This window comes from Teleopsis dalmanni, chromosome 1 (assembly GCF_002237135.1).
Source record: "Teleopsis dalmanni isolate 2A chromosome 1, ASM223713v2, whole genome shotgun sequence".
Lineage (NCBI taxonomy): Eukaryota > Metazoa > Arthropoda > Insecta > Diptera > Diopsidae > Teleopsis > Teleopsis dalmanni.
In genome coordinates, this window is record NC_051846.1 from 6,792,844 (window position 1) to 6,815,642 (window position 22,799).

The 22,799-nt window shown below is 29.9% G+C and overlaps 1 protein-coding gene across 1 annotated transcript in view; it reads left to right on the top strand.

Moving 5' to 3' along the window:
• The window catches only part of LOC119672266 (FH1/FH2 domain-containing protein 1-like), a gene marked incomplete at its 3' end in the record, with an annotated part of 74,367 nt that overhangs the window by 26,402 nt on the left and 25,166 nt on the right, over positions 1–22,799 (top strand). Inside the window, 1 exon segment of the mRNA XM_038083279.1 lies at positions 6,086–6,545. Coding sequence (XP_037939207.1) covers positions 6,357–6,545 — 189 coding nt within the window.

The window sequence follows — 22,799 nt, forward strand, 5'->3', positions numbered from 1 at the left end:
ATGATTAGTACAAGACTCCTGTAGTATGATTAATAAAAGCACGATGAATTTGAGAATTCGAGAATTCTTCGTGCATGATCAGTTCCCAGTATGTAGCTCAGTTGGTTGTTCATATTAGTTTTGGTTTTCTTATTACCTGAATCGTCGGCTAAATGAAACATTTTTGCAGTATGATTACTGCTGCATCTCTAACTGTTTGATGCTATTGTGCAAGTCGATTGACTGTTCTTGTGAATATATACTTACTGACTGCGTCTTGATCATCGTAGAGGATTGACTCTCATGTGTAGACTCGGCATCGTTTCAAGATCTAACTGTTTCTGTATTACTTATAAGTTACGTACTACATGATCTGCACTATTTTGATATGACACTGAATATATGTTATCTGATATAGTTTGATATATAAATTTATAATATCGCCTCTACTCCATATAACTATGTACATTGCGCTATAATCTTTTCGCTACTTTAACTACAGTTTAAATGATTAATAAAGTACTTCCTTATTTTTAACAACTCAGTTGAAGACAACCCAATCTTATCATTGGTCTTAAACGTCTATTGTTATATTTTTATTTACTTGTTTATTTTATTTTGTTTGTGTAAATGTACATAAAATCAAAATCTGTTCAAACGTCATTGTTTCGTCAGAAGAAGAGGAAAAAATAAACAAAATATGGTAATCTTTTGAAGTGCAGATAGACAAACTAAAGTTTCTCCTCCTTCATCAATTTGTGCTAATAAAATGAGAAAAAAATGTTCATTTAAAATAATAAAATTTTTACACGTACATCAAATGCCTCTTTCTGTTTTTATAAGCAAAATCCATCAAAACAAATGTCTCATTAAACGAAAATAATTGCATGCAGAGGTTAAATTTGGCATAACCCCACGCCGACAATTGGCCAAAAGTGGCCAAAAGTGGCAAGTGCTGAAGAAAGGAAAATAGACATGCAAGAAGTTCCGGGTTCAAAAAGTATTCGAAAAGTATGTAAGTACGTCAGAAAACAACGGCTCGAGCTTAAGTAATGTAATTTGTATGCGTGAAAGTAAATTGGCTTGAATTTCAATTTCATAAACGCAATAAGAGCAACTATAGCCCAAAAATGATTTATCGTTCATACGTTGCTTGAAATACAAATAATTTGAATCGAAATATTCACTCGTACAGATTTGCTTGGTAAAATGGAAATTTGGCCAAAAGCTACGAAAGAATGGTCAAGAAGTGAACTTTGCTCAGCATTTTGGTTTGGCTTGATTTGCTGGAAATGTTGTTTGATTGTTGGTTGGTGGAGAGAAGAGTTTTATTTCTACTCGTATCTAAATTTGCACAGTCAATAACTTTAGTTTGTTTTATGAATTTCACGAACTTATCGGAATCATGGCGTGATGATGGCACTTTTCAGTTTGGATTTGGGCTTGGGTTTTCAGTAATTTCTACTCCATGAAGAACCGGCTCTGTGTCCGTTTTAGTTTTGCTAAATTGTTTTTGCTTTGAGTTTTGTTTACGTCTTCCCATTTCGATTTCATGTTGATGTGCACAGAACTTTAACACCTGTTGTAGTCATTGTTGAGCGGTTACAGCCTTAAGCCCTTCTTACCATACTTGCTTAAACATTTTTATATCTTCCTACTTATGGCTTGATTCAATAAAAGAAAGGAAGTCGATGTTGAAGTTGAAATCGTTGTCTGCATGCAAACACATTTACTTTGAGTTCACCTTCAGGATGTAAAGTCGTGCATTAAATCAGATTCTGCAAGAGAACAAAACGGTATTCGTATTTCCTTTACGTTACTTTCCCACGCGAAATTTTAAAAGTAAATTATAAAAATAAAAATATAAAAGTAAAAGAAAGATCAAATAAAAGTAAAAGAGTAATATTCCCGAACATGTTAAACTATAAATGCTTAACAGCTGTTTTAAGCTGGATTTATTTGTTTCTTCTCTTGATCTCATTTTTGTTTATTGCAGATACTTTTCATGAATTCGCTTCGTTTTCATTTCAACGGGTTTCTTTTTTTGCATTTGCGGATTTTATTGCCGAAAGAATGAATTATTGCAATTAAGTTTATACTGCAAAAGATGCCGACAATCAAACCCATTGCAGCACACATGCCCGCGTTAATAAAATCGCCGCATATCCATTCATGGATCCATAAACGTGCAAACAACCGCTCTTCCGAACTTCTTAATTGTGGTTAATTGTGGCTGCCTTTGTTCGCTGTCTTAATTTTTTCTTGCGAATTGACAGCTGCAGTTTTACCTTACCGTCTTGTATAAAACAGTATCGCTTTATTGGTATATCGTTGTTTTTTAAGGTTTCTTTTGAAGGTTGTACAAAAGATTGTCTACAGCTTGTATCTAACGTTTCTCATTCCCCCCAACTGTTTCGATGGCAATTTTTAATTTGAATTTGTTACTCATAAACTTTTTGACCCAAATACTTTTTGTTCCAATTCTTGATCCTTTGTTTTATGCACGATTGTAATATTTCATCATCATTGCATTTTAATTATATATCACGACGACCTTAATAAATCTCTGGGTTAGTTTATTTTGAGCAGAACATTTCGAAATTTATCTTTATGATGTGAATTGAGTTTTGTGTGTATCTTTGGTTGAAGTAAAATACAATATGCAAATAGAATAAAAAAGGAAAATGATGAATGACTTCAAATTGGTAACAAATAGATTAAATATTCTATTAGTTTTAACGAGACAAAAAAAATTATAGAAACTACTGTGAGAAAAATTTTAACTTAAAGGCACGGTTCTGTGATCTGTTATAACATCTTTATAATACAATTTTTAAAAATTAATCAACTTAAATAAAAAGAAACTCTTATAAAGTATTGAAGAATTTGCAAATGGTTGTAATATAATTTACGTCGGGGTAAAGAGGAAGAAAAAAAGAAAGGACTATTCATCCCAGAGCTGGAAATGCATTTATCACATTTGTAAAACACAAGAATAAATAAAGAAAAAATAGATTGTAATGATCTTTCATGAAGAGTCCTAAAGGTCTAAGGTCACTCTCGATATAAGATTACTGATGTCCTTCAATGAATAATTTCTGTTTTTTAATTTGTATTCCACTATTCTCTGCCAAGTTATGAAAGATTCAACGTTACATTTAGAACCTCGCAGGTTCCGTCTACATGTTGCTAATTGATCTTCTGAAGGTGTGTTCTCTCCATTTACGTTTCTTAATTTCATCTGTTGCTTAAATTTACATTATACTTATGCATGAATCAATATAGATCAATGACTGATACTACTAGATCCACTAGATACTTTATAGACATTGATTTATAAAGTTCTGAATTCTTGTTTAAATTATAGTAGTGTTCTTCCATATTTTATTTAAAAAAAACAAACTGCTTTAATACTTGTACTGAATTCGCTAAGTTTTAAACTAACTTGTTGTTAAAAATTGCTTTATTGTTTCTGGAAGTATTCTCCTTTATGATTATTACACTTTTGCTTGAATTCGAAACATTTGTCGAAGCATTTTTTCCAATCTTCTTTAGACACCTACAAAACATAGTTTCTAAATGCAAGAACGGCTTCTTTTGTCCATAACGACAAAAATAATTATTCACACAATTTATTCTTGACTCGGGAACAAGAAGAAGTCATTGGGTGACAAATCAACACTGTACGGCAGATGATCCATCAATTCCATTTTTTGAAAGTTCGAATAGTCGGTTGGTAGCTGAGATGTGTTAGCATTCGCATTGTCTTGATAGAGAATGATCCGAAGGCGCTTTTTTGTTTTTCACCGGAGACTTCCGGGAGTGTTTGGTATTATGGATATATGTAAATACTATTACATCTAATATTACTTCTAATTCTATTATTTCAGATAATAATACATTTTCCTCTAATCAGCTATTATTTATTTTTATTCCAATGTGTGACGTCTATATAACTTTGTAAGCAGTTTATTTTTACTTTTGACAACATCAGTGGCGACAGTATTTCTACTACTGATCAAGTAACTCATAGATGCAGTTTTGTTACCACTACTAGGTCATAAAAATCTAAGTTTTAAAATCAACTTACATAGGTTATTAAGAATACAATTTTTTTCAGATCTTTGTTATAGATATTTGCGAGGATCATTAGTCTTAATCTTAGTAGGCCTGGATATTTGCAAAGAAAATGTTCACTGGTTTCTTTTTTCTCTTCCTGCCTTCAGCTCCTGCATTTTCGATTTATAGGGATACATAATTTTTTGTCATTCTAAGATATTATTGGGTTTTTCGATTAGTCAATCTGAATTCAATCTAGTTTTACTCTCAATCTGTAAAATTTTGTTGCCCAATCTAAATTTTTTGGATTGATCTAACATTTTTGTAGTAGTGTTAGTAGACATTTATATATTTTATAAATACATATATAAAATGGATTTTTAACGTTCGTTTTGACAAAAGAAACTAAATTCTTGATATAAACTACTGTTTTTAATAAAGAGGTAATTTGAACAGTATTATATTACACCAATAAAATTTTAGTATTTTATTAATTAATGCATAAATACACAACTGATGGGTATTTGGCAATACTCGAAACAGCTGTATGGTCAGCCAAAAATTTAATTAATTAAAATAATATAAAAAATAAAATTTTTGTTCGCAAAAACCTCTTTTTAAATACATAAATAAATAGAAACGTATGAAAATCATATTTTATATGTTAAGTCACATAAAACAGCTGTTAATTTCTGGGTTATCTTGCTACTCTAGAGTGGAAAAATATCTAGAGTGTTATAAATTACTCTCGAGTGTTATACATTACACTCAAGATTTACCAAACGAAAATGAAGATTGCACTAAAAGTGAATTTCATTTGAAAAAGTTACTCCCGATTTAACAATCGAAAACTACATGTGAATGTTATGTTCTAGTAAGTTTGGATTTGTCTAATTTACAATTTAATTAATAAACAAACTCTAAATAACTCTAATGTTTAATGTTTAATTATCATTCAACTTTGACCGAAAATTTGTACCTAAAACGCATTTAATATACATTATTGCCAAATCTACTGGGCAATTATTCAAAAAATGAACCTAACAAATTGTCCATTAGATCTAATCAAGCGTTACTAATTTTCTCAATATATGACTAATTTATCTGAATACGCGTTGGGTTGAAATAATATACACATTTGTATAAATAAGTATATAACGATTGTATATTGCATAATCCAAATATTACAGCCAGCCAGCAAATGAGTTAATAATGACATCAAACACCTTTTTTGTGTGACTTGATTTCCAAACAAATGAAACCTGTAGATACACCTGAAACCGGGGAAAAAATTATTTTGAGCAATTGTGTTTATGTAAAATGTAAACTGAAGCAAAAATTTAATGTAACAATTTTTGTAAAAATATTTGGATCGCTCGCTGGCGTTTTGTTTCAATAAAGGTTATTTTCACTGACATTGAACCAAACAGGGAATTACAAAACCCAAGCCAATGCGCCAGCTGAACACTGAGCACTGAGCGTTGAGCGTTGAGCGCTGAGTTATGGGGGCTCAGCTCAGCTGAGCTCAGCTCCATGCGATATTTGAAGCCAATTAAGTAAAACTAACTGAACCTGAAGTCGACATGTTGTGCGGAATTGTAATTATGTCGTTTGCTGGGCGTGTTGGGTAATTTCTTTTAAATTCGTTGTATTTAGCATAATTGCCGCACTGCATACAAAACCGAGCAGCGATTCAGCCGCGACGCACTGAATCGAGTCCCTGACTTAGACACAAAGACGCAGGCCAAACAAAACAACCACACAACTTATGGAATGTTTATATAACAATTTTATTAATTGATTTAAATTACATAAAAGCCAAGAAAGTGAATTAATGTGTATTAGAAGAGTTCAACGCACCGCACCTCTTCGCATTTAAATCACACTGATGTGTAAGGATTTGTGTGTGAAAATCTTAATTACTCTTAATTAATTAATTAGTTTTACCGTTTAATGGCAACAATTGAGTGGAAAAAATGGCAAATGCTTATATCACTTATTAAACTTATATGGAAATATTTAATTTTTTTTAATTATTTCTCTGCAGATGTGAAAGCGACGACAATGGCTAAGTAAATGACTATGGAAAATTATGTAAAGAGTGCCTAGTAATGTTTGCCAAGTTGTCTGTCATGTGGTTCGAGTATTAATTTAATATATAAGCAAAAACATGTTAATTAACGATTAATAATACTTAATTTAATAAAAATATAATATAAAAAGTTTTTTTTTTTTGAAAAACTTATCGAGTGCATGTGTGTTTAAGTGGCAATCGAAATTGTCACCGACTTACGAATAGCAACAACAACGACAGCAAAATGATTGTGAAAATGGAACCCGATGAATTGATCACTTTGCGGGTACAGTATCTCGTGGATACCGATCCGCTTAATTGTACTGCAATGTATCCGATACCAACGCGTGCGCCGACGTACGCCTTTGCCAGTACAATGCCGTTAGCGACACAATTAGGCACAATTTTGCGTTTATTAGGAGCACCACAACGGGTAAGCTTTTAAATATGTAACAATTTATAAGATACAAAAAATACCAGATGCAATGTACAATATACAATTGTACTAAATCTGGGTTAGCAGAGAAGAAGCTATAAGTTATGAGATAAATCTAATGTATTGATATGCCTTTGTGTATTCGCGAGCGTATGTATAATTGATTTTGAAGTATTCGTTGTGGGTAATTAGTGCGAATTATTTGGTTTTATTTATTTATAAGTTATTTTTATAAATATTGTAATATATAATATATAAAATATGTGTGTTTGATGTAGATATATAGGATAGGTATAATTATATATATATATATAGGTATAGGTAGTAATAGTCGACTAATACTTAATTGATCAAAATTATAGAGTAAAAATACTGCCAAGGGACACCTCGGTTAAACAGACATCCCTTTTGAATAGACAATTTTTATGAAAGCAGATTTTTTTTATTATTGTTTCTAATAATATAACCATAGTTAACCATATTTTGTGTGGCGGTGTAGTATATTGTTGACACTAGTCTGTCTCACCAAAAAATTTGATTGCGCACATCTTCAGAGCAGCTTCTAAAATTTTTATGTGGCAGATATATGTATTACCATTGACTGCACTGTTTGAGAACAATGAAATAGAGAAAATATCAGCCGTTACGACCATTTAAACCATCGTAAACGGTGGTGCTTGACTTCTTGTCTCTATTCGAGGATCTTAATTTTTACATGATATCTGTGTGTAGTAAACATGATCATTATATTTTTTTTTTACTAATCATTTAATTGGAAAATTCATACAAACAGATTTTCGGTATTTATTTATATAATCGCAACTGCTCCTCACCGCAATCGAGCATAGGTAGTTTTCTTCTAACATTCATGAGAACTTATCCATTTGGAAACTTGCAAGGCTTCAACATTTTTTTCATCCATTTTTGAGTATTTGCTGTCTTATTGTGTTCGATATGTTTAGCTAAGTAACTATTTATCTTGCACTGCTGCATAAATCGGACCTTGAGTTTTTTTTCTTGTGGTTTTGTAGTACCACCAGAATCAGGCAATTCTCAATTACCATTCTATGTATGGTAGCCATTCTATGTAGGCTAGCGGATCAATTTACTACAAAATTTCTTGATTCTTTCCCTGAAGACCGGGAAGCGAAGCTGCAATTATATGGAAAAAGCTTGAATAAAGCGATTAGTTGTAACGACCCGATTTTCCAATTTAATGATTGATTCTTGATTGACTACGCATCACTTGAAGAAGGCATCTAAGTGAGACAGAGCTACTATTACATGGGAAGAGCTTGAATGAAGCGATTATTTGTTATGATTTTCCCATTTTCCGAGTTTTATAGATTAAATTAATATGATATTTCTTTGTCATTGGAATAAGTTGAAAACATAAATTAAATATAAATTCATTTTCTTCCTTTCATTAGTCTCAACATTTTGATTATAACCAAAGCTGATTGTTGATTACAAATATATTATAATTTGTTGTAAATATACATAAACCTTAAAAATATTATATTTCAATTTTAAAATTAAATAGTTTTGTTTAAGAAGATGTAATATTACAATTCCACAACTAAGTACTTTTCGTAAGTAAGTTATCTATTGAAAACTATCTGAAAGTCACAAATATTTAAACAATAAAAAATAAAAAAACAGTTTTACGTGTAAAATTATATTAACAAATGCAAATATTTTTCTTATTGTTTAAACTATTTCCACTTAATTTTGCACTTTCAGTAACACTTTTTTTCAATTAACTATTTTTTAATTTTCCCCGCAAATACTTCGGTTAGATAAAAACTGTTTATTTTAAGCAAAAGTAAACATAAATAACTTAAATTATCTTATAGTTAGTAATAAAAAAAAAAAATAAAATAAAATTATTATGTCAGTCTGGAATGTTTAATGAAAGGCCTTCATTGTTAATCAGTTAACAGTATTAAGTAAGAGCACAGAACTGTTCATATATAAACTAATAATTAGTTTATCTTCAATCAACTGCTCAGCTCCGATAAAAGCAGAAAAATTTAATCTAACGTGAATTTACTGAATAAAAAAAACAACAAAAAAAAATATTAAAGTTAAGAATTAAGAATTCAGTTAAATTTTATTTAAATTATTTTAATGTGAGAAGCAAGCAATTAACACAACAAAATACAATTTATGTGCTTAATTAAAAAATAAAATATATCAAAAATTAGTTCTTCTTCACTGTTGCAATTGTACACAGTCAGCTTTAAAGTCTATATATAAATAATAATTTACATATAAATTTACATATTTATTAACATTATATACAATTTGTTAAAAATTAATTTAACCGCAATGCATGTTCGACTTTTTAATTTTAATTTATTTTTGCTAATTTAATGCAAAAAAATAACAACAACAACGAAATTGCTTATCTGAACAAAGTCAATATAACAGACATTTGGAACTCACAGCGTTTCTTAACTGGCATAAAAATAGATAAACAAGACATACACTTGAAAAAATAATAAACATATACCACGAGTCATACCACTTATATTCGGTTGTAAAAAATACGAGTGGTATTTTCGCTAAGATAAAATAACCAGTTGAGTCAGTTTGATTAACATTATTACTTATTTTATTTTTGTTTTGGGATATTACTCGGAAAAAACAAAATGAAACAGAATAAGGATATTAAGGAGTCAGATAGAAAAATAAATAAAAAATTAACATGATTTCTAACTCGAAATTTCAATTTTTCTTGTTCTTTTGTGTTTATTTCACAATTTTATTTCACTTTTTTCTTCATACACAATTTTTGCTCCTTTCTCATGTTTCCATTTTCTTACTCCTTTATATTTTTTTTGCTGTGTTTTTCTATTGCCTGCAATTTTTTTACTGTTCTCTCCTCTCCCGTTTTTTCCTTCTAAAGCTCCTTCATTCCTCTTTTCGTCTATTATCTTTTTTTTCTTCGCGTCTCTTCTCTTTTTTCTTTTCTTCTCTTCTCTTCTTTCTACTTCTATTCTCATTTCTTTTCCTTGCTTCTCTTCTCGTCTCTTCTCTTCTCTCCTTTTCTCTTTTCGTCTCTTGTCTTCTCTTCTCTTCTCTTCTCTTCTCTTCTCTTTTCTTCTCTTCTCTTCTCTTCTCTTCACTTCTCTTCTCTTCTCTTCTCTTCTCTTCTATTCTCTTCTCTTCTCTTCTCTTCTCTTCTATTTTCTTTTTCTCTATTCTTTTCTTCTCTTCTCTTCTTTTCATTTCATCTTTCTTCTCTTTTCTTTTCTTTTCTTCTCGTCTCGACTCGTTTCGTTTCGTCTCTTCTATTTTCTTCTCTTCTCTTCTCTTGTCTTCTCTTCTTTTCTCTTTTCTTCTCTTATTTTCTTCTCTTCTTTGCTCTTTTCTTTTCTTTTCATTTTTTTCCTTCTCTTCTGTTCTCTTTTCTTCTCTCCTCTTTTATTTTCTTTTCTTCTATTTTCGTCCATTCTCGTTCCTTCCCTTTTTTCTACCCTCTTTTCTAATTTTTTTTTCGCTTCTCTTTCTCGTCTTTGTTCATTTCTCTGTATCTCTTTCGTTCCTCTGCTTATCTTGTTTCCTCTCTTTTCTCTTCTTTCTCTCTCTCTTTCTCTTTCTCTCTCTCTCTTTATCTTTCTTTCGATCTCTTCCTTTCTCATTATATCTCTCTTCTTATCCTTACTTCTCCACATTTTCCTTCAATTTAACCAATTTAGTTTAATTAAGCAAAAGTCAAAACCGTTAGTTAACAACCCAAGTTATTTAACAGATAGTAACGGTCACTTTTAAAATCAAATTGTTATTATTTTTAATCTAAACTAAAATCTTGAGAATAAGAGCAAGAGAGAAAATTCATTTAAACTTGGGTCACAGTAACGAGGCTTTTAGTGCCTCAATACTTTGGTAAAAACAGTAATGCTCAGTTAGAGTTTGTGTCTTATACAAACAAATAAACATATTTGTATAGATATGCTTTAGTTTTGATAGATATGCAATAGATTATAGATTGTAGATATGCTCACATTTTAATTTAAAATAAAACACATTTAAAGGGCATCGAATTCATATAAACAGTATGTTTTATATTCACAGTTTTAATATGACATTCTGCATAACATGCCTTTTATAGTCGTCAAAATATATGATTGTCTCCATAACATGATCCTATCAGCAAATTTACCCCGGTAGGCTTAAAAATTTCTGTTGAATGCCCCTCTGTATTCACATTTAGTTGATCAAAGTTAGTCAATATGTGATGTTACGCTTTTGCACACATAATTTTTTTGCAGTGTAAACCGCTTTTAGCTGTTTAACAAAATCGGTCAACGTAAAATGAAGATTTAAGCGGCAAATCATAGCCACAAAACTTTATGCAAAAATTATGAAATTCATTTTTGCGGTTTAGCAGTATTTCAAGAATATAAATTCAACAAAAAATAAATTTTAAAATGCGGTGCCGCTTTATGTTTTTACTTTCATATAAACTTTTGCTTAACTGAAAACGTTCACAATACAATGGAGATACTAACATACATTAATATCCGGAAGTATCTTAATCGACTATGAGATTGAATATAAACTGTGTCTTCGAGTTATTTTGTCGTTTCGGCCGTCTTCATTTGTGTTGATCGTTTCATATGCAAATTAAATGTTTCTTTAATGTATGAAGATTGACAATATTTTTCTAAATTCACATCCCAAATAATTCATTGCCCCCGGACTAGTTGACACACATCTGCGGCGCATATGTGAGACGGTGGACGGACTACAAATTTGTGAATAAATTTTGTAAACAGTAGACTATAGACCATAGACCATAGACTGTTTGAATTATCTGCGATAGCAGAAAACACGATTTCATTGTTATTCATTCGGCTAGATTCTGTTTCAATTTTAGCTACAAAATACTCGTAATTTCACAATCTAAAAGCGTTTGGACCAAAATGTATTAGTCACAAAGTTTTGGCAAGAATTAAATTTATAATTCGGTAATTTCTTGTTAATTTTTTACTTTTAGTGTTTATTATTCTTTTGATTTAATTTTCAATTTGTTTCGGATTTTATGTGTTTAATGATTTTTACTGCATGCGGCGCGGCGGCCACGTTGCCCACGATAAATTGCTATAATTTTTATAAGAATAATTTAACATAGAATTCTAAAGCATTTGAAAGGTGTTAAAATGCTAATAAAAGAATATTTTAAATAAATAAATAATTATGTACATTATCTCATAATTTGCTACATATTATACTACGACCAGGCCATTTACGTAAAACTTGAAATAATTTTTTTTTTCTTCAGTCATTTTTTACAATTTTTAATATAAATATACTCGCTGTGTAAAACATTTTAATTTATTTAATTATTTACACACTACTATGCATTTTATAAAACAATAAATTCATTTTGTTTAAAACTTATAACTTAATTAGCAATGGGAAGTGTACGTCCATAGAATATATGTACATATATCGGTAACAACTGGCAAAAATTATATTGAGTTTAGTTTCCACAATTGGTAGAATGACTGTGCTGAAGAGGAAAAAAAATATTTTACTATTTTGACCACAGCTGATGTCATTACTGATTTTATTTTTGCCTAGTTTTTATTGTCATATTTCACTTAATTTTTTACGTATCTCATATTCGTATTACCACCTTTGTACCGCGCCATTTATTTATGACAATAACTCGTTTCATAGACAATAAGTACGCAAAGGTACATGAGAAACTAGGTACTCTTAAGTGAAGTCAAGAATCGAATTGCGTGGAACTCAGTCTTTAAGCCGCTTAACCGAAGAACTGTTTCAGTTAAGCCTCACTTAAATGTAACCAACTTGTATCTTTTAATTTAATTCGCAATTATTACTCACAAGCATTAGTGATACACAACGAATAATAACAAAATAATAAGAAAATAAATACTTACTGTGTGAAAAACTCGGAGAACCTATGTAATTGCTATTGCAAACATAACTGAACTTCTTATAATTCCTATTCCATTCAATTTCATCTGCTGGGTTCTTAACAAAGATTTGACCGATTATTCTTGCTTTTGTGGGGTGTCGAATTATAAAAAAGTATGGAAAATAAAAATAAATTACAATTAAATTAATTATATTTTTAAATATAACAACAATTATGTTATATATATTTAGAATCTTGATTTAGTTTAAATCGAGAATGGATAACTAATGTAGCAATAAATATTTTAATTGTTAAAAACAATCTTATATATTCACTCGAATTAAAATTTACACATACAAATAATATTTTTATTAATATTTGAATGACTCTGGAAATCTACTTTTTTAGTAACCAACGTATGAAAGCTAAATTAGCCTATTAGGTATGATGGTTAACCCGCTTTAAATCACTTCATTGACGTCACAAATTGAAGTATTATTAATATTGTTAGGGGATGTGGTACTACGACCTTCGGTTCTATTGTGCCCCATTCTGGGCTTAGAGTAGTTCTCTAAACCCTGTTGCGTCAATAAAAAGTAGTATAGAACCTACTTTACAGAGTTTCATTGCCTCTTCTGTAAGAATAAACATTCCCAGTAGCCTATTTCGTATGTGCAGCAGCGCAGGACTCGTCATTCTCTTCACAGAATGACAAGTTGAAGTAACTTGCTAGAATTACGTTTCAGTGATAAATGATATCTTCATATATCTACAAAAAAGATATATGATAAATATATTATTTTTTTTATTACCGCCATAGCCTCTAAAATAGTTTTTCTAGTTAACTTTGCAGTAATAGTTATGCATACAAGCAACAACATATTGTAATAAATTAAAACAATAACAACATAACCGTTAGAAACTAAAGAAAAAGAAGAATTTTAGTATAAATAAATATTTGACTTGCTCAATATTGGTGCTGTTAGCTGTCATTTTTAACTGTATATCATTTCTAGAGCTATTAGCTTATTATGTGTGGATGAGGATGAGTGGTTATACTGAAGATGTTAGTTTTTTTAATTTATATATTTTCAATTAAGTAACACAAGTCAATGCACTATGATTGGTGTAACCATGATTATTTCAGGAGGAAAGGAGTGAGTTTTATTAGAAAATATACTTTTTTGGCACTAGTTTTGCAGTGTATTATCTATAGATTATATTATCAGAAGAGTATGTATCTGGAGACGCCATAGTGTAGTTGCTACATTTATTTCGATGTTTAATAACAAGAAATATGCATTTATAACGATCTTAACTAATTTACCTTTCTTATTTCATGTTTTGTTTTTAATGTAAATAAATTTACCTCAAGATCTAATCATTAACGTTATCACTTTTTGAAAGCAGCTTTATATTCAAAACAGTTGTTTCAGTATGGAATGGTTTAAAAAACTAATAAAAATTCTTTAAAAATTAATCATTGTTTGAAAATTAAAAATATTTTACGTTGCGAAGAATGTATATATAAATGTTTCTAAATATAATATTTATTATACAGTTTATTTGAATGATTAAATATTTGAATAGAATAGTTAAAATGATAGAATTATTCTGTTTGTGTTCGAATAAAACGAATTTTTCAAGTAGTCCGTATAGTCGAACATGAGTGAATAGTATAGATGCATCAAGTAATTCGTGCTATTCAGCGTGTATTCGAATAAATCGAATATTCACTAATTAAATATTTGTAATATTATAATGTAAATATAAATATTCGTGAATTTTGCAAATATTCAAATATGGGAAGATAATACGAATAAATCAAACAATTCAAATTATGCTGAATAGTCCGTATAATCGAATATGAGCAAATAATTCATACTAATATCTTTGCATTCGAATAAGTCTAATTGTTAATTACTCCGAATAGTCGAGTATGAGCGAATACTCTACAGTCTTCTTTTTGTATTTAAATAATGCGAATTTTTTATAAAGAGTCTGAATAGGGGATAGTAGTTCGGATAGTAGTTTGGTGGTTATTAATTTTACTATCAAAAGTAGACTAAACTATAAACTTTTCTTGTTGCAGTTTTTATTTATTATGTATACTCGTATCTTATACAAATTATTTCTTTTTAATATTGAATGATTTTGAAATGAGTCTTTTTCGTTCAAAAATAGAAAAAATATTGAAGTTGGAGATTATTCATTTTTAGAATTGACTGAACTCTAATAGATTTAAATGAACGAGCATAATTTTATTATTTTATATATGTATATACATATCTTAAATAAATAGCTTTTTAATATTATTTCTTATTATTAAGATCACTAAATTAATATATTAAAACATTACTCAATTAATATATGTAATAATCTTATCATTTAGTTGAGATTTTCTCAATCATGCAGCACAGCCGCAAATCTCTGGTAAATGTGCTTAAATTAGTATCCTTCGGATGTTACTATAATTTCTTAACTAATTTTATGTTTCCTGTTCAAGTAGTCTTATAAACCTTCAATATCTGTTCAAAGCCAATTGTTTTCATCTGAAACGCCACGCCAAATGCAAATCCACAAACGAATGGGCACAATTTCTGTATTAGAATTTATGGCAGCGTCATAAGATTTACGTATCCTTTGAGGCTATGTTGGCTGACTTCACTGGCTTGGTTGACTTGGTTGACTTGGTTCACTTGGCATAACGATCATTATTCTAGTTCAACGTAAATAATGTTTATGGTTTTGTTTAGAATATGACCATAAAGACGTTAGATGAGGCAGAAAAAAAGCCATAAGAACAGAACGACATTTAAATGTTATGTTGCCAACTTGTCAATGCGAAATGACAGATAGCACTGAACACTTGTAATTTTGTTGTAAATTAGCGTCCAACGAGTAAAGCAATTTAACAACTTCGAACCCTTCGGCGAAATTTTACAATAAATTTGCCTCAATAGTGTACGTAATTGTTGACCTGAAAGGCTTGAAAATCTAATATGAAATTTTAGCTCGTAAGAAGCAATAACAATAACAACAACAAAAACAAAAACAAAAATAAAGTAAAGTAAAAAAAATAAACTTAATTTACTATTAACTTCCTAATAGATGCATTTTACGATAATCTATCTTAAGGGTTTAAAGAGTTACTGTATTTAAGTTGCTATGCATGCTAGCCGCGATTTGTGTGCTTGTTTGCTGCGCCTTGGTACACGGCCGGTACATCTGAGAAGGAGCTGAGAAATAGGCAATAGCTCGAACGGCAGCTACTCGTACATGTGCACAATTGTTGCATGTTGTGTAATACATCATTTACGCAAATAATACACAAAATGTTAACAATAAAAACAATAAATTTCAAAGTATCTGCGCATTGCACATTCTTCCTCATATGGAAAACCCAAACCCCAAAGTATTTGAGTTGGTGCTGCTGCATTAAAGCAGCCGTTAAAGCCATTGTTACTCTTGCCTATCAGAACAGCTCATCGCTATACAAACACAAATACAGACCCAACAACAGATTCAGATATGAATTTAGCAAAGTAAATGCGTCTAAGGTCTTGAGTTGAGGTGCCTGTTTATTTATTGTTGGCAGCATTTGCCGTCATTTGTTCCCATTGTGTCTGTTGGTATTTTTCACCAATTGCAAATTGCATATAGGTTTTTCTATTCTACTTACTGCACGTACTTGTTATTTATTTTTCGGTTTGTTTACTTTAAGTACGGGTACAAAATAAACTCTTAACTCCACACTCCACACTCCGCTCGAAAATAGCTTTAACCTTCCACGCTCTCATAAAACCTGAGGTCTTAGTAATAAAACAAATTAACGAATGTTTGCTTGTTGACTTTAATATCTTATAGTTTCACATTTGCGAAGTAATTACATATGTGAAAAGTATCTAACGTTTTAAATTCTGTTTTTACAGTTTGTGGATTTTTTTCGCGATATTTTATTTTGACCATTTGACACTACAACTCAAAATTTTGTATGAGTAATCGTAATTATTTACGCAGCTGACGATTTTCCATCCATAAGTATATAGACAAGTATGCCCTTTTCCTACAGTACTCGAATAACTGTTGTTGGAAAGGTGATGGTATGCAAAATAGTGAGGACTTTGACTTTATTTAAGTGCTTTTTGAAAGTAGTTATTAAAATTTCATACAAGAGAATACAAGAATAATAGTAAAAACTTTGGAATAGCAGCGAAACTCTTTAGAAATGTTTTGACTTTAAATCATAAAATTAAAACACTGTAATCTTAAAGTTATATATAATTAAAGATTGATTTTAGCAATAGTAAACAAAATTCACTAAAATTTATTCAGTAATTTATTTCTTTATTACTTTATAATTAGTAGAAATTAGATAAAATTTGCACTATAACTTAAAGATGCATTTGGATTATTTTTCTGAGTCCAATTTTCTCAATAAATTGTAGTATTCAACCTACCTTACAGAGTTTCATTATCTCTTTCGCTTTCTTTTGCGCTAGTGGCAGATAAGTTCCAAGCACGTATTCCGCAACCTATTTTTCTTCTCTAAAAAACTTATCAATTCTATTAGAAGCAGTTTAGTACAAAATCTTTTTAATACATTTATTATCAAAAATTCTTCTATATAATCAGCAAATATTCACTAAAACGGAATTTTGAGCAAGCATGCTTTTTTCTCAAAGTCTATTTAGTATATCAGATATAGGGGTAGCTATGATTTTGAAAATAGGAGAAATTGAAATATTTTCTACAGAAAACCTTAGCGTTGTGGCTTATATTTCTCATATACATCGAATTTCTTATATTCGCAATTAGTCCAATCAGGTTAGCTCAGTTTTATATTCCAAATGTTTTGTTAGTTTCATGTCAGCCTCCATCTAACATGTCTTATCATTGCAAGGCACACATTTATGTCTAGATACATGTTGCTATACATGCTACCTCTTTATTTGTCACGTAACATGTTTTATTTTATATTTTTATAAACGTCAGATGTGACATTTATTAAGGATGTGATTTTCGAGTCACACAAAATAATTATGAAATTAATATATCATAAAATCTATGATATATATACTGTCTAAAGATTGTATTGGCGTGAGTTTCCAGTTTTTGCTTCAATTTAATTTTTGTTTCTGTTTTCTCAAATAAATGAAAAGTTAGTATATGCAATCTTGTCTATCTAACAGAAATAGCGCATTTCCTATAAAAGTGAATTTTACAGAAGGAGCTCTTTAAAGTTTATAGAATCTGATCTCAGATGGATTTCTATATTTCAGAGTTTCCAAACTATATTTTAATCTTCACCTTTTAAAAGACGAATAATGGTAATTATTTCTTCTTCTAAGGAAAGTATAATAATAATGTGAGTTTGACATCCAAACTACTCCACAAAGTTTGGGAATGATTTTCGATCACAATAGTCTTATGCACTCGGAGTACTTGTCAAAAGTTGATATAGTAAATAAAGATCAATTATCTGAATTTTAGCTTTGCATTTAAGAGAGTGAAAGTGGATTTTTCACCATTATAATGCAAGATCTCACAAGGCTATCATTGTGTATGAGTTTATGGTCAAAAACTCCACAAATCTTATTGACCAATATCATAGTTCCCTGATATGGTTCCGTTAGACGTTTTCTTAATCCAATACACAAATACCATTATGAGATACAGGTTTTCAGTCCTTAGATAAACTTAAAGTGAGTAGTAAGTCTATTCCAAACAATGTGTTATAAAAAATCTTTTGAAATTTGGGTCTTGCAATAAATTTTAATTTTATGTGTTTGATTGACTGATTCCCGCTACTATTTTAAAATAGTAGTTTAATAAGGGATACATTTTGAAAAGAAATAAATTATACTATCTCGGTAATACATATTTTATATATCATACATTTTGAAAAGGACCTAACAATATATATTAGTTCATTAATATTTTATTTATATATTATTAGTATTATAATTATTACATATTATTTTGTTTTAGTATTAAATGTTTTTATTTATTTGGTAATACATATTTTGTGTTTATTGGCTGAATCCCAATACTTTTTCGACTTAGTACTAGTAAAGGATACATTTTAAGAAGAAGTATCATTAGCTTCTTAATGATTTGATATCATACATAAGCATAGACATATATTATTATCTTATTAAGTATTCTATAATGAATAAGTTAAGTAGATTTTATTATTATTATAATTGTTTCTATTATTATTGGTTTTATTATTCAATTTTTCATATGTCGATCTATTGTTCTAAAACTTTCACACTGCATAAGTCATTGACCAAGGACAAAAACAAAATACTCTCGAAATACAAGTAAATTGATTCAATTTACCATATTCCAACCTGTCTGTGTTAGGCTCTAGAACTTAAGGTGCAGTTCCACAACTCTACTCTTCTTCTATTTGATTCGCATATACCTACCTGTACGTATGAAAATAAGCTAGCAAAAATTGTGAAGTATTCGATTTCATGCAACTGGAAACGTCAGTGCAAAAGTTCAATTTCAAGCCACAACTAAACCACACACGCGATCGCAGGGAGGAAAACGTGCAAAGCAGATGCAATTTCGTAGATAATATTTTATATTTTCATTTGGGCTTTGTTTGTTAAAACATTTCTTGTATTTACTTATGTATTTTTCTAAGTGTGTTTAGAATTACACCGTTGAGGCCTGATAGTCTAAGGTGTGGTTTTAGTAAATGAAGAGGATGAAGAGGAGCCTTCATAGCACTGTTGGCATTGGCACTAGATTAGCTGCTAGCATGAGAGAATTTCCTTCCTTATTGTTATGCTTTCGAAAAATATAATTATACTCCACCGTAAGTGCTTATAAAAGGGTGTGTGTATTAAAAGGGACTAATACTTTTACTAAATAAAATAGCATGAAAAAATTCCATCAAATTAAAAGCAAATTTAACAAACTATAAATTAAGTTAAGAGCTTTTGCCGTTGTGGCTCTGCTTCAAAGAAATGAATTTAGTGCGAAACATTAATAATCGTAAGTTAAAATAATAATAAACTTTCAAAATGATTTGGCATTCTGCAAATGAACTGAAACTGAAAAAACAACATTCACTATTAAAAATGATTACATTCTCGGATTTATACGGAGGCAGCCAGCCAGAAGCACCCGGATTAGATTGGAGCACAACATAATTTAATTGCAAGAATTTTTCTCACATTAGTGAAATGATTTGCTTGATGGCAACAAACTGCACGGCGAATGTTTGTAATTGTTCTCAAAATGCCACATTTGCGGCAGTAAAAAATTTCTGAAAAATATACCAATAAATAAATAAAAATAATTATTTACTTTCATCAACATTGGCATCGATTTTGGCTTCGACATTGGTATCGACATTGCTAGCAGCAGCATCAATATTCAATATTGTGGAAAGAGTTAAAAGACCAGAAAAAAGAGATGCCATCGAATTGCTGGAAATCAGAATCATGGCGTTGATTTTCACTTTATTGTTGCAATAAGAGGAGTCAACCAGCAGCAATAAGTAAAAAAAGTTGCAACACACGAACACCAGCGGACGTCAATAGCAACAGCAACAGCAACCAGCAAAAGCAAGAGCAATAATCACAGCAACTGCTGGTCACAGCAGACATGCTGATAGACAGATTGACAGAGAGTCGCACATAAAGACACACAAATCAAGAAACAATTATAAAGACAGACGAGATGTGCTTAAGAAAAGTAGGTGACCGACCACCATTCACTGCAGCAGCACAACAACAACAACAACGGCAACAACAGCAACAATAGCAGTAACACCAATAACAGCACACAATCTTTTTATCAGTACGACACACTGTCAAACTGAAGACACTTGATTAAAGCTTTGTTTTCTTAAACGTTCTGTTAATGCGTGCAGCATGCATCTTGCAGATACAGACTTCATACAGCATACAGCATACTGCATCTTGTATCTTGCGGCATGCAGCTGCAGCTTGCACTTTCATAAAATGATACGCGCATGCGCATGCATAAAAATGCGTATGGGTCAACAATATTGGCTCGAGAGCTACTTTTACTTTAACAGCAGGAATCTTTAAAACGTTTTTTGTTTTGGTTTTGGTTTCGGTTTTGGTTTCTTGTATTTTCATAATTTTTCTTTTAAAAAATTTTAAGTATTTTTTTTTATTTGTAAAAATAATAATAATAATAATTATATTTTCTTTTTCTTCGCATAAACCCTATTTTCACTAAATAAATTTAACTTTGAGATCATCAAAGTAATATATATAAATTTTTCTTCTGTGAAGACTAAGAGCTTAAATAATTTGCTATATAAATTATACTTATAAAGAGAGATTTATTATATTTTTATTCAATATAGGTAGACTTAATTATGAACTTCAGGTTTTTATCTAGTAATTACTACCGTTTGTCATAGATTTTTTAAATTCAAGTTTTACCACCAAAAAACATATAAAGATTCTAATTAATAGTATAGCTTTGCTGTAGTACCCCGATAACCAAACATATATCTATTATATGTACCTATTTCCATGTATTTACGTTTTTTAGTAACTTCTGTCGCTTGTCATTGATTATAAACTTATTTGTTTAAAGTCCGATAATCGGTTTCGATTCTAACTAATATTACAGCTATGTCGAAGTATCTTAATAAGAGAAATCAACTATAAACATATTTGTGTTATTCCATTATATACTTAATTAAAATGTTAAGGTTTTATATATGTTTTCCACGTATTTCTGCTGCTTTTGATTAATAATATACTTAATTTTTTCAGGTAGACAATAACTCAGATTCTAACTAATGCTATAGTTGTACTGGGGTATCTTAACAGCTTTACGGAAATCTATTATATATAAGTTTGTTAAACTCCGTTTTGTACTTTATCATGAATTTAAGATTTATTAATACGTTTTCTAGAATTTTTTCCGCTTGTCATTGATTATAAATACTATTTTTATTAGCAGGAAAGTCAGTCTAGATTCTATCTTATATTATAGTTTTACCGGGGTATCTTAATAACAAATTTATTATATATGTCTGTTTAATTCCATCATATGTTTTAACTTCTGCTTGACAAACTGCTTTTTTCTCTTTTGATATCGAATCGGGAGAATATAACTAACCCCTACTATCGCCATGCCCAATTCTTGTATAATTCTTTGTTATATAGGCCTACGATTTTAATCTACAAAAGAGCTACAGGTTAAAAGAGCACTTAACGTGCTTTACTCTGTTTGAGTTCTATATTTTTCACCACCTTCGACCCTGTTTATCATTCCAGAGATAATGGCATTGCATAAGTTCTACTCTTTAGCGTTTACTGACAAATGTTCCACTATGGAAAAAGGGATTGCTATATTAACGAATTGCTGAAAGGCAGACTATGCGTTCCGGGTATAAGCAGCTGTAAAAAAAAGTAGCAAAAGAATATAAGGATTAAAAGCCATTGTGAAATATACTTAACTTATATAAAAATAATGATGATATCACAACATATAAACATCCAATTATAACATAACTCATATAAACAAATTTTCACCCATAGAAAATAGTGAATATTCTGAAGTACACCAACCCGACTTAATATGGCGTAAAGAATTATCAAAGTTCAATTCTGCAGCTATTCTTAAATTTCTGAAAGCAACCAAACTAAATAAGGGTTACCACATAGTTATACAATAGAATTGTCCACTGTAGGTACTGCCAAATACTATATTAAATATCAACATTTAATATAAGAATGTCTCTGTTCCTAAAATGTAATATTCTTTCAAGATGAATTAAGTAAGTGATAAGAACTTGAGTACCAAAGATTCTTAATTATTATCCACAACGATAATGGACTTCTACTATAAGAAAAGAAAATATTATTGTCTCTAATTTTGATTCTCGGTATATTATTTTAAGACTGTAAATACCAGCTGTTGAACTTAGACTTACTTAAACCAAAGTCGTACTTGATTTGTACTATTCGAAATTGGAATTTTGTCATTTTGTTATTGTTTCACTTTCTGTGTTCTATTAGAGCAAATGCATAAATCGCAGCTATATAATAATGCTACTAACCATTTAAGTGATTGTTGTTAGACTTCAGTACTATTTTTTTATTAATATTAAAAGAAGTATCAAATTAAAACCAATTAGATGTATATAATCACTAAATATTAGATAGGTATTACAAGTATTAGCATTATAGACGAACTTACACATTGGGCATTAGTTTATGGCGACAACCGAAGCCCTTACATCTTTTAGATATCGCACCTAGCTTATGAGCTTGTTTGTGATTTTGATAGAAATTTAAACATTGTCAATCAATATAAAAATTTTCACGTGACCATTTATCTATTAT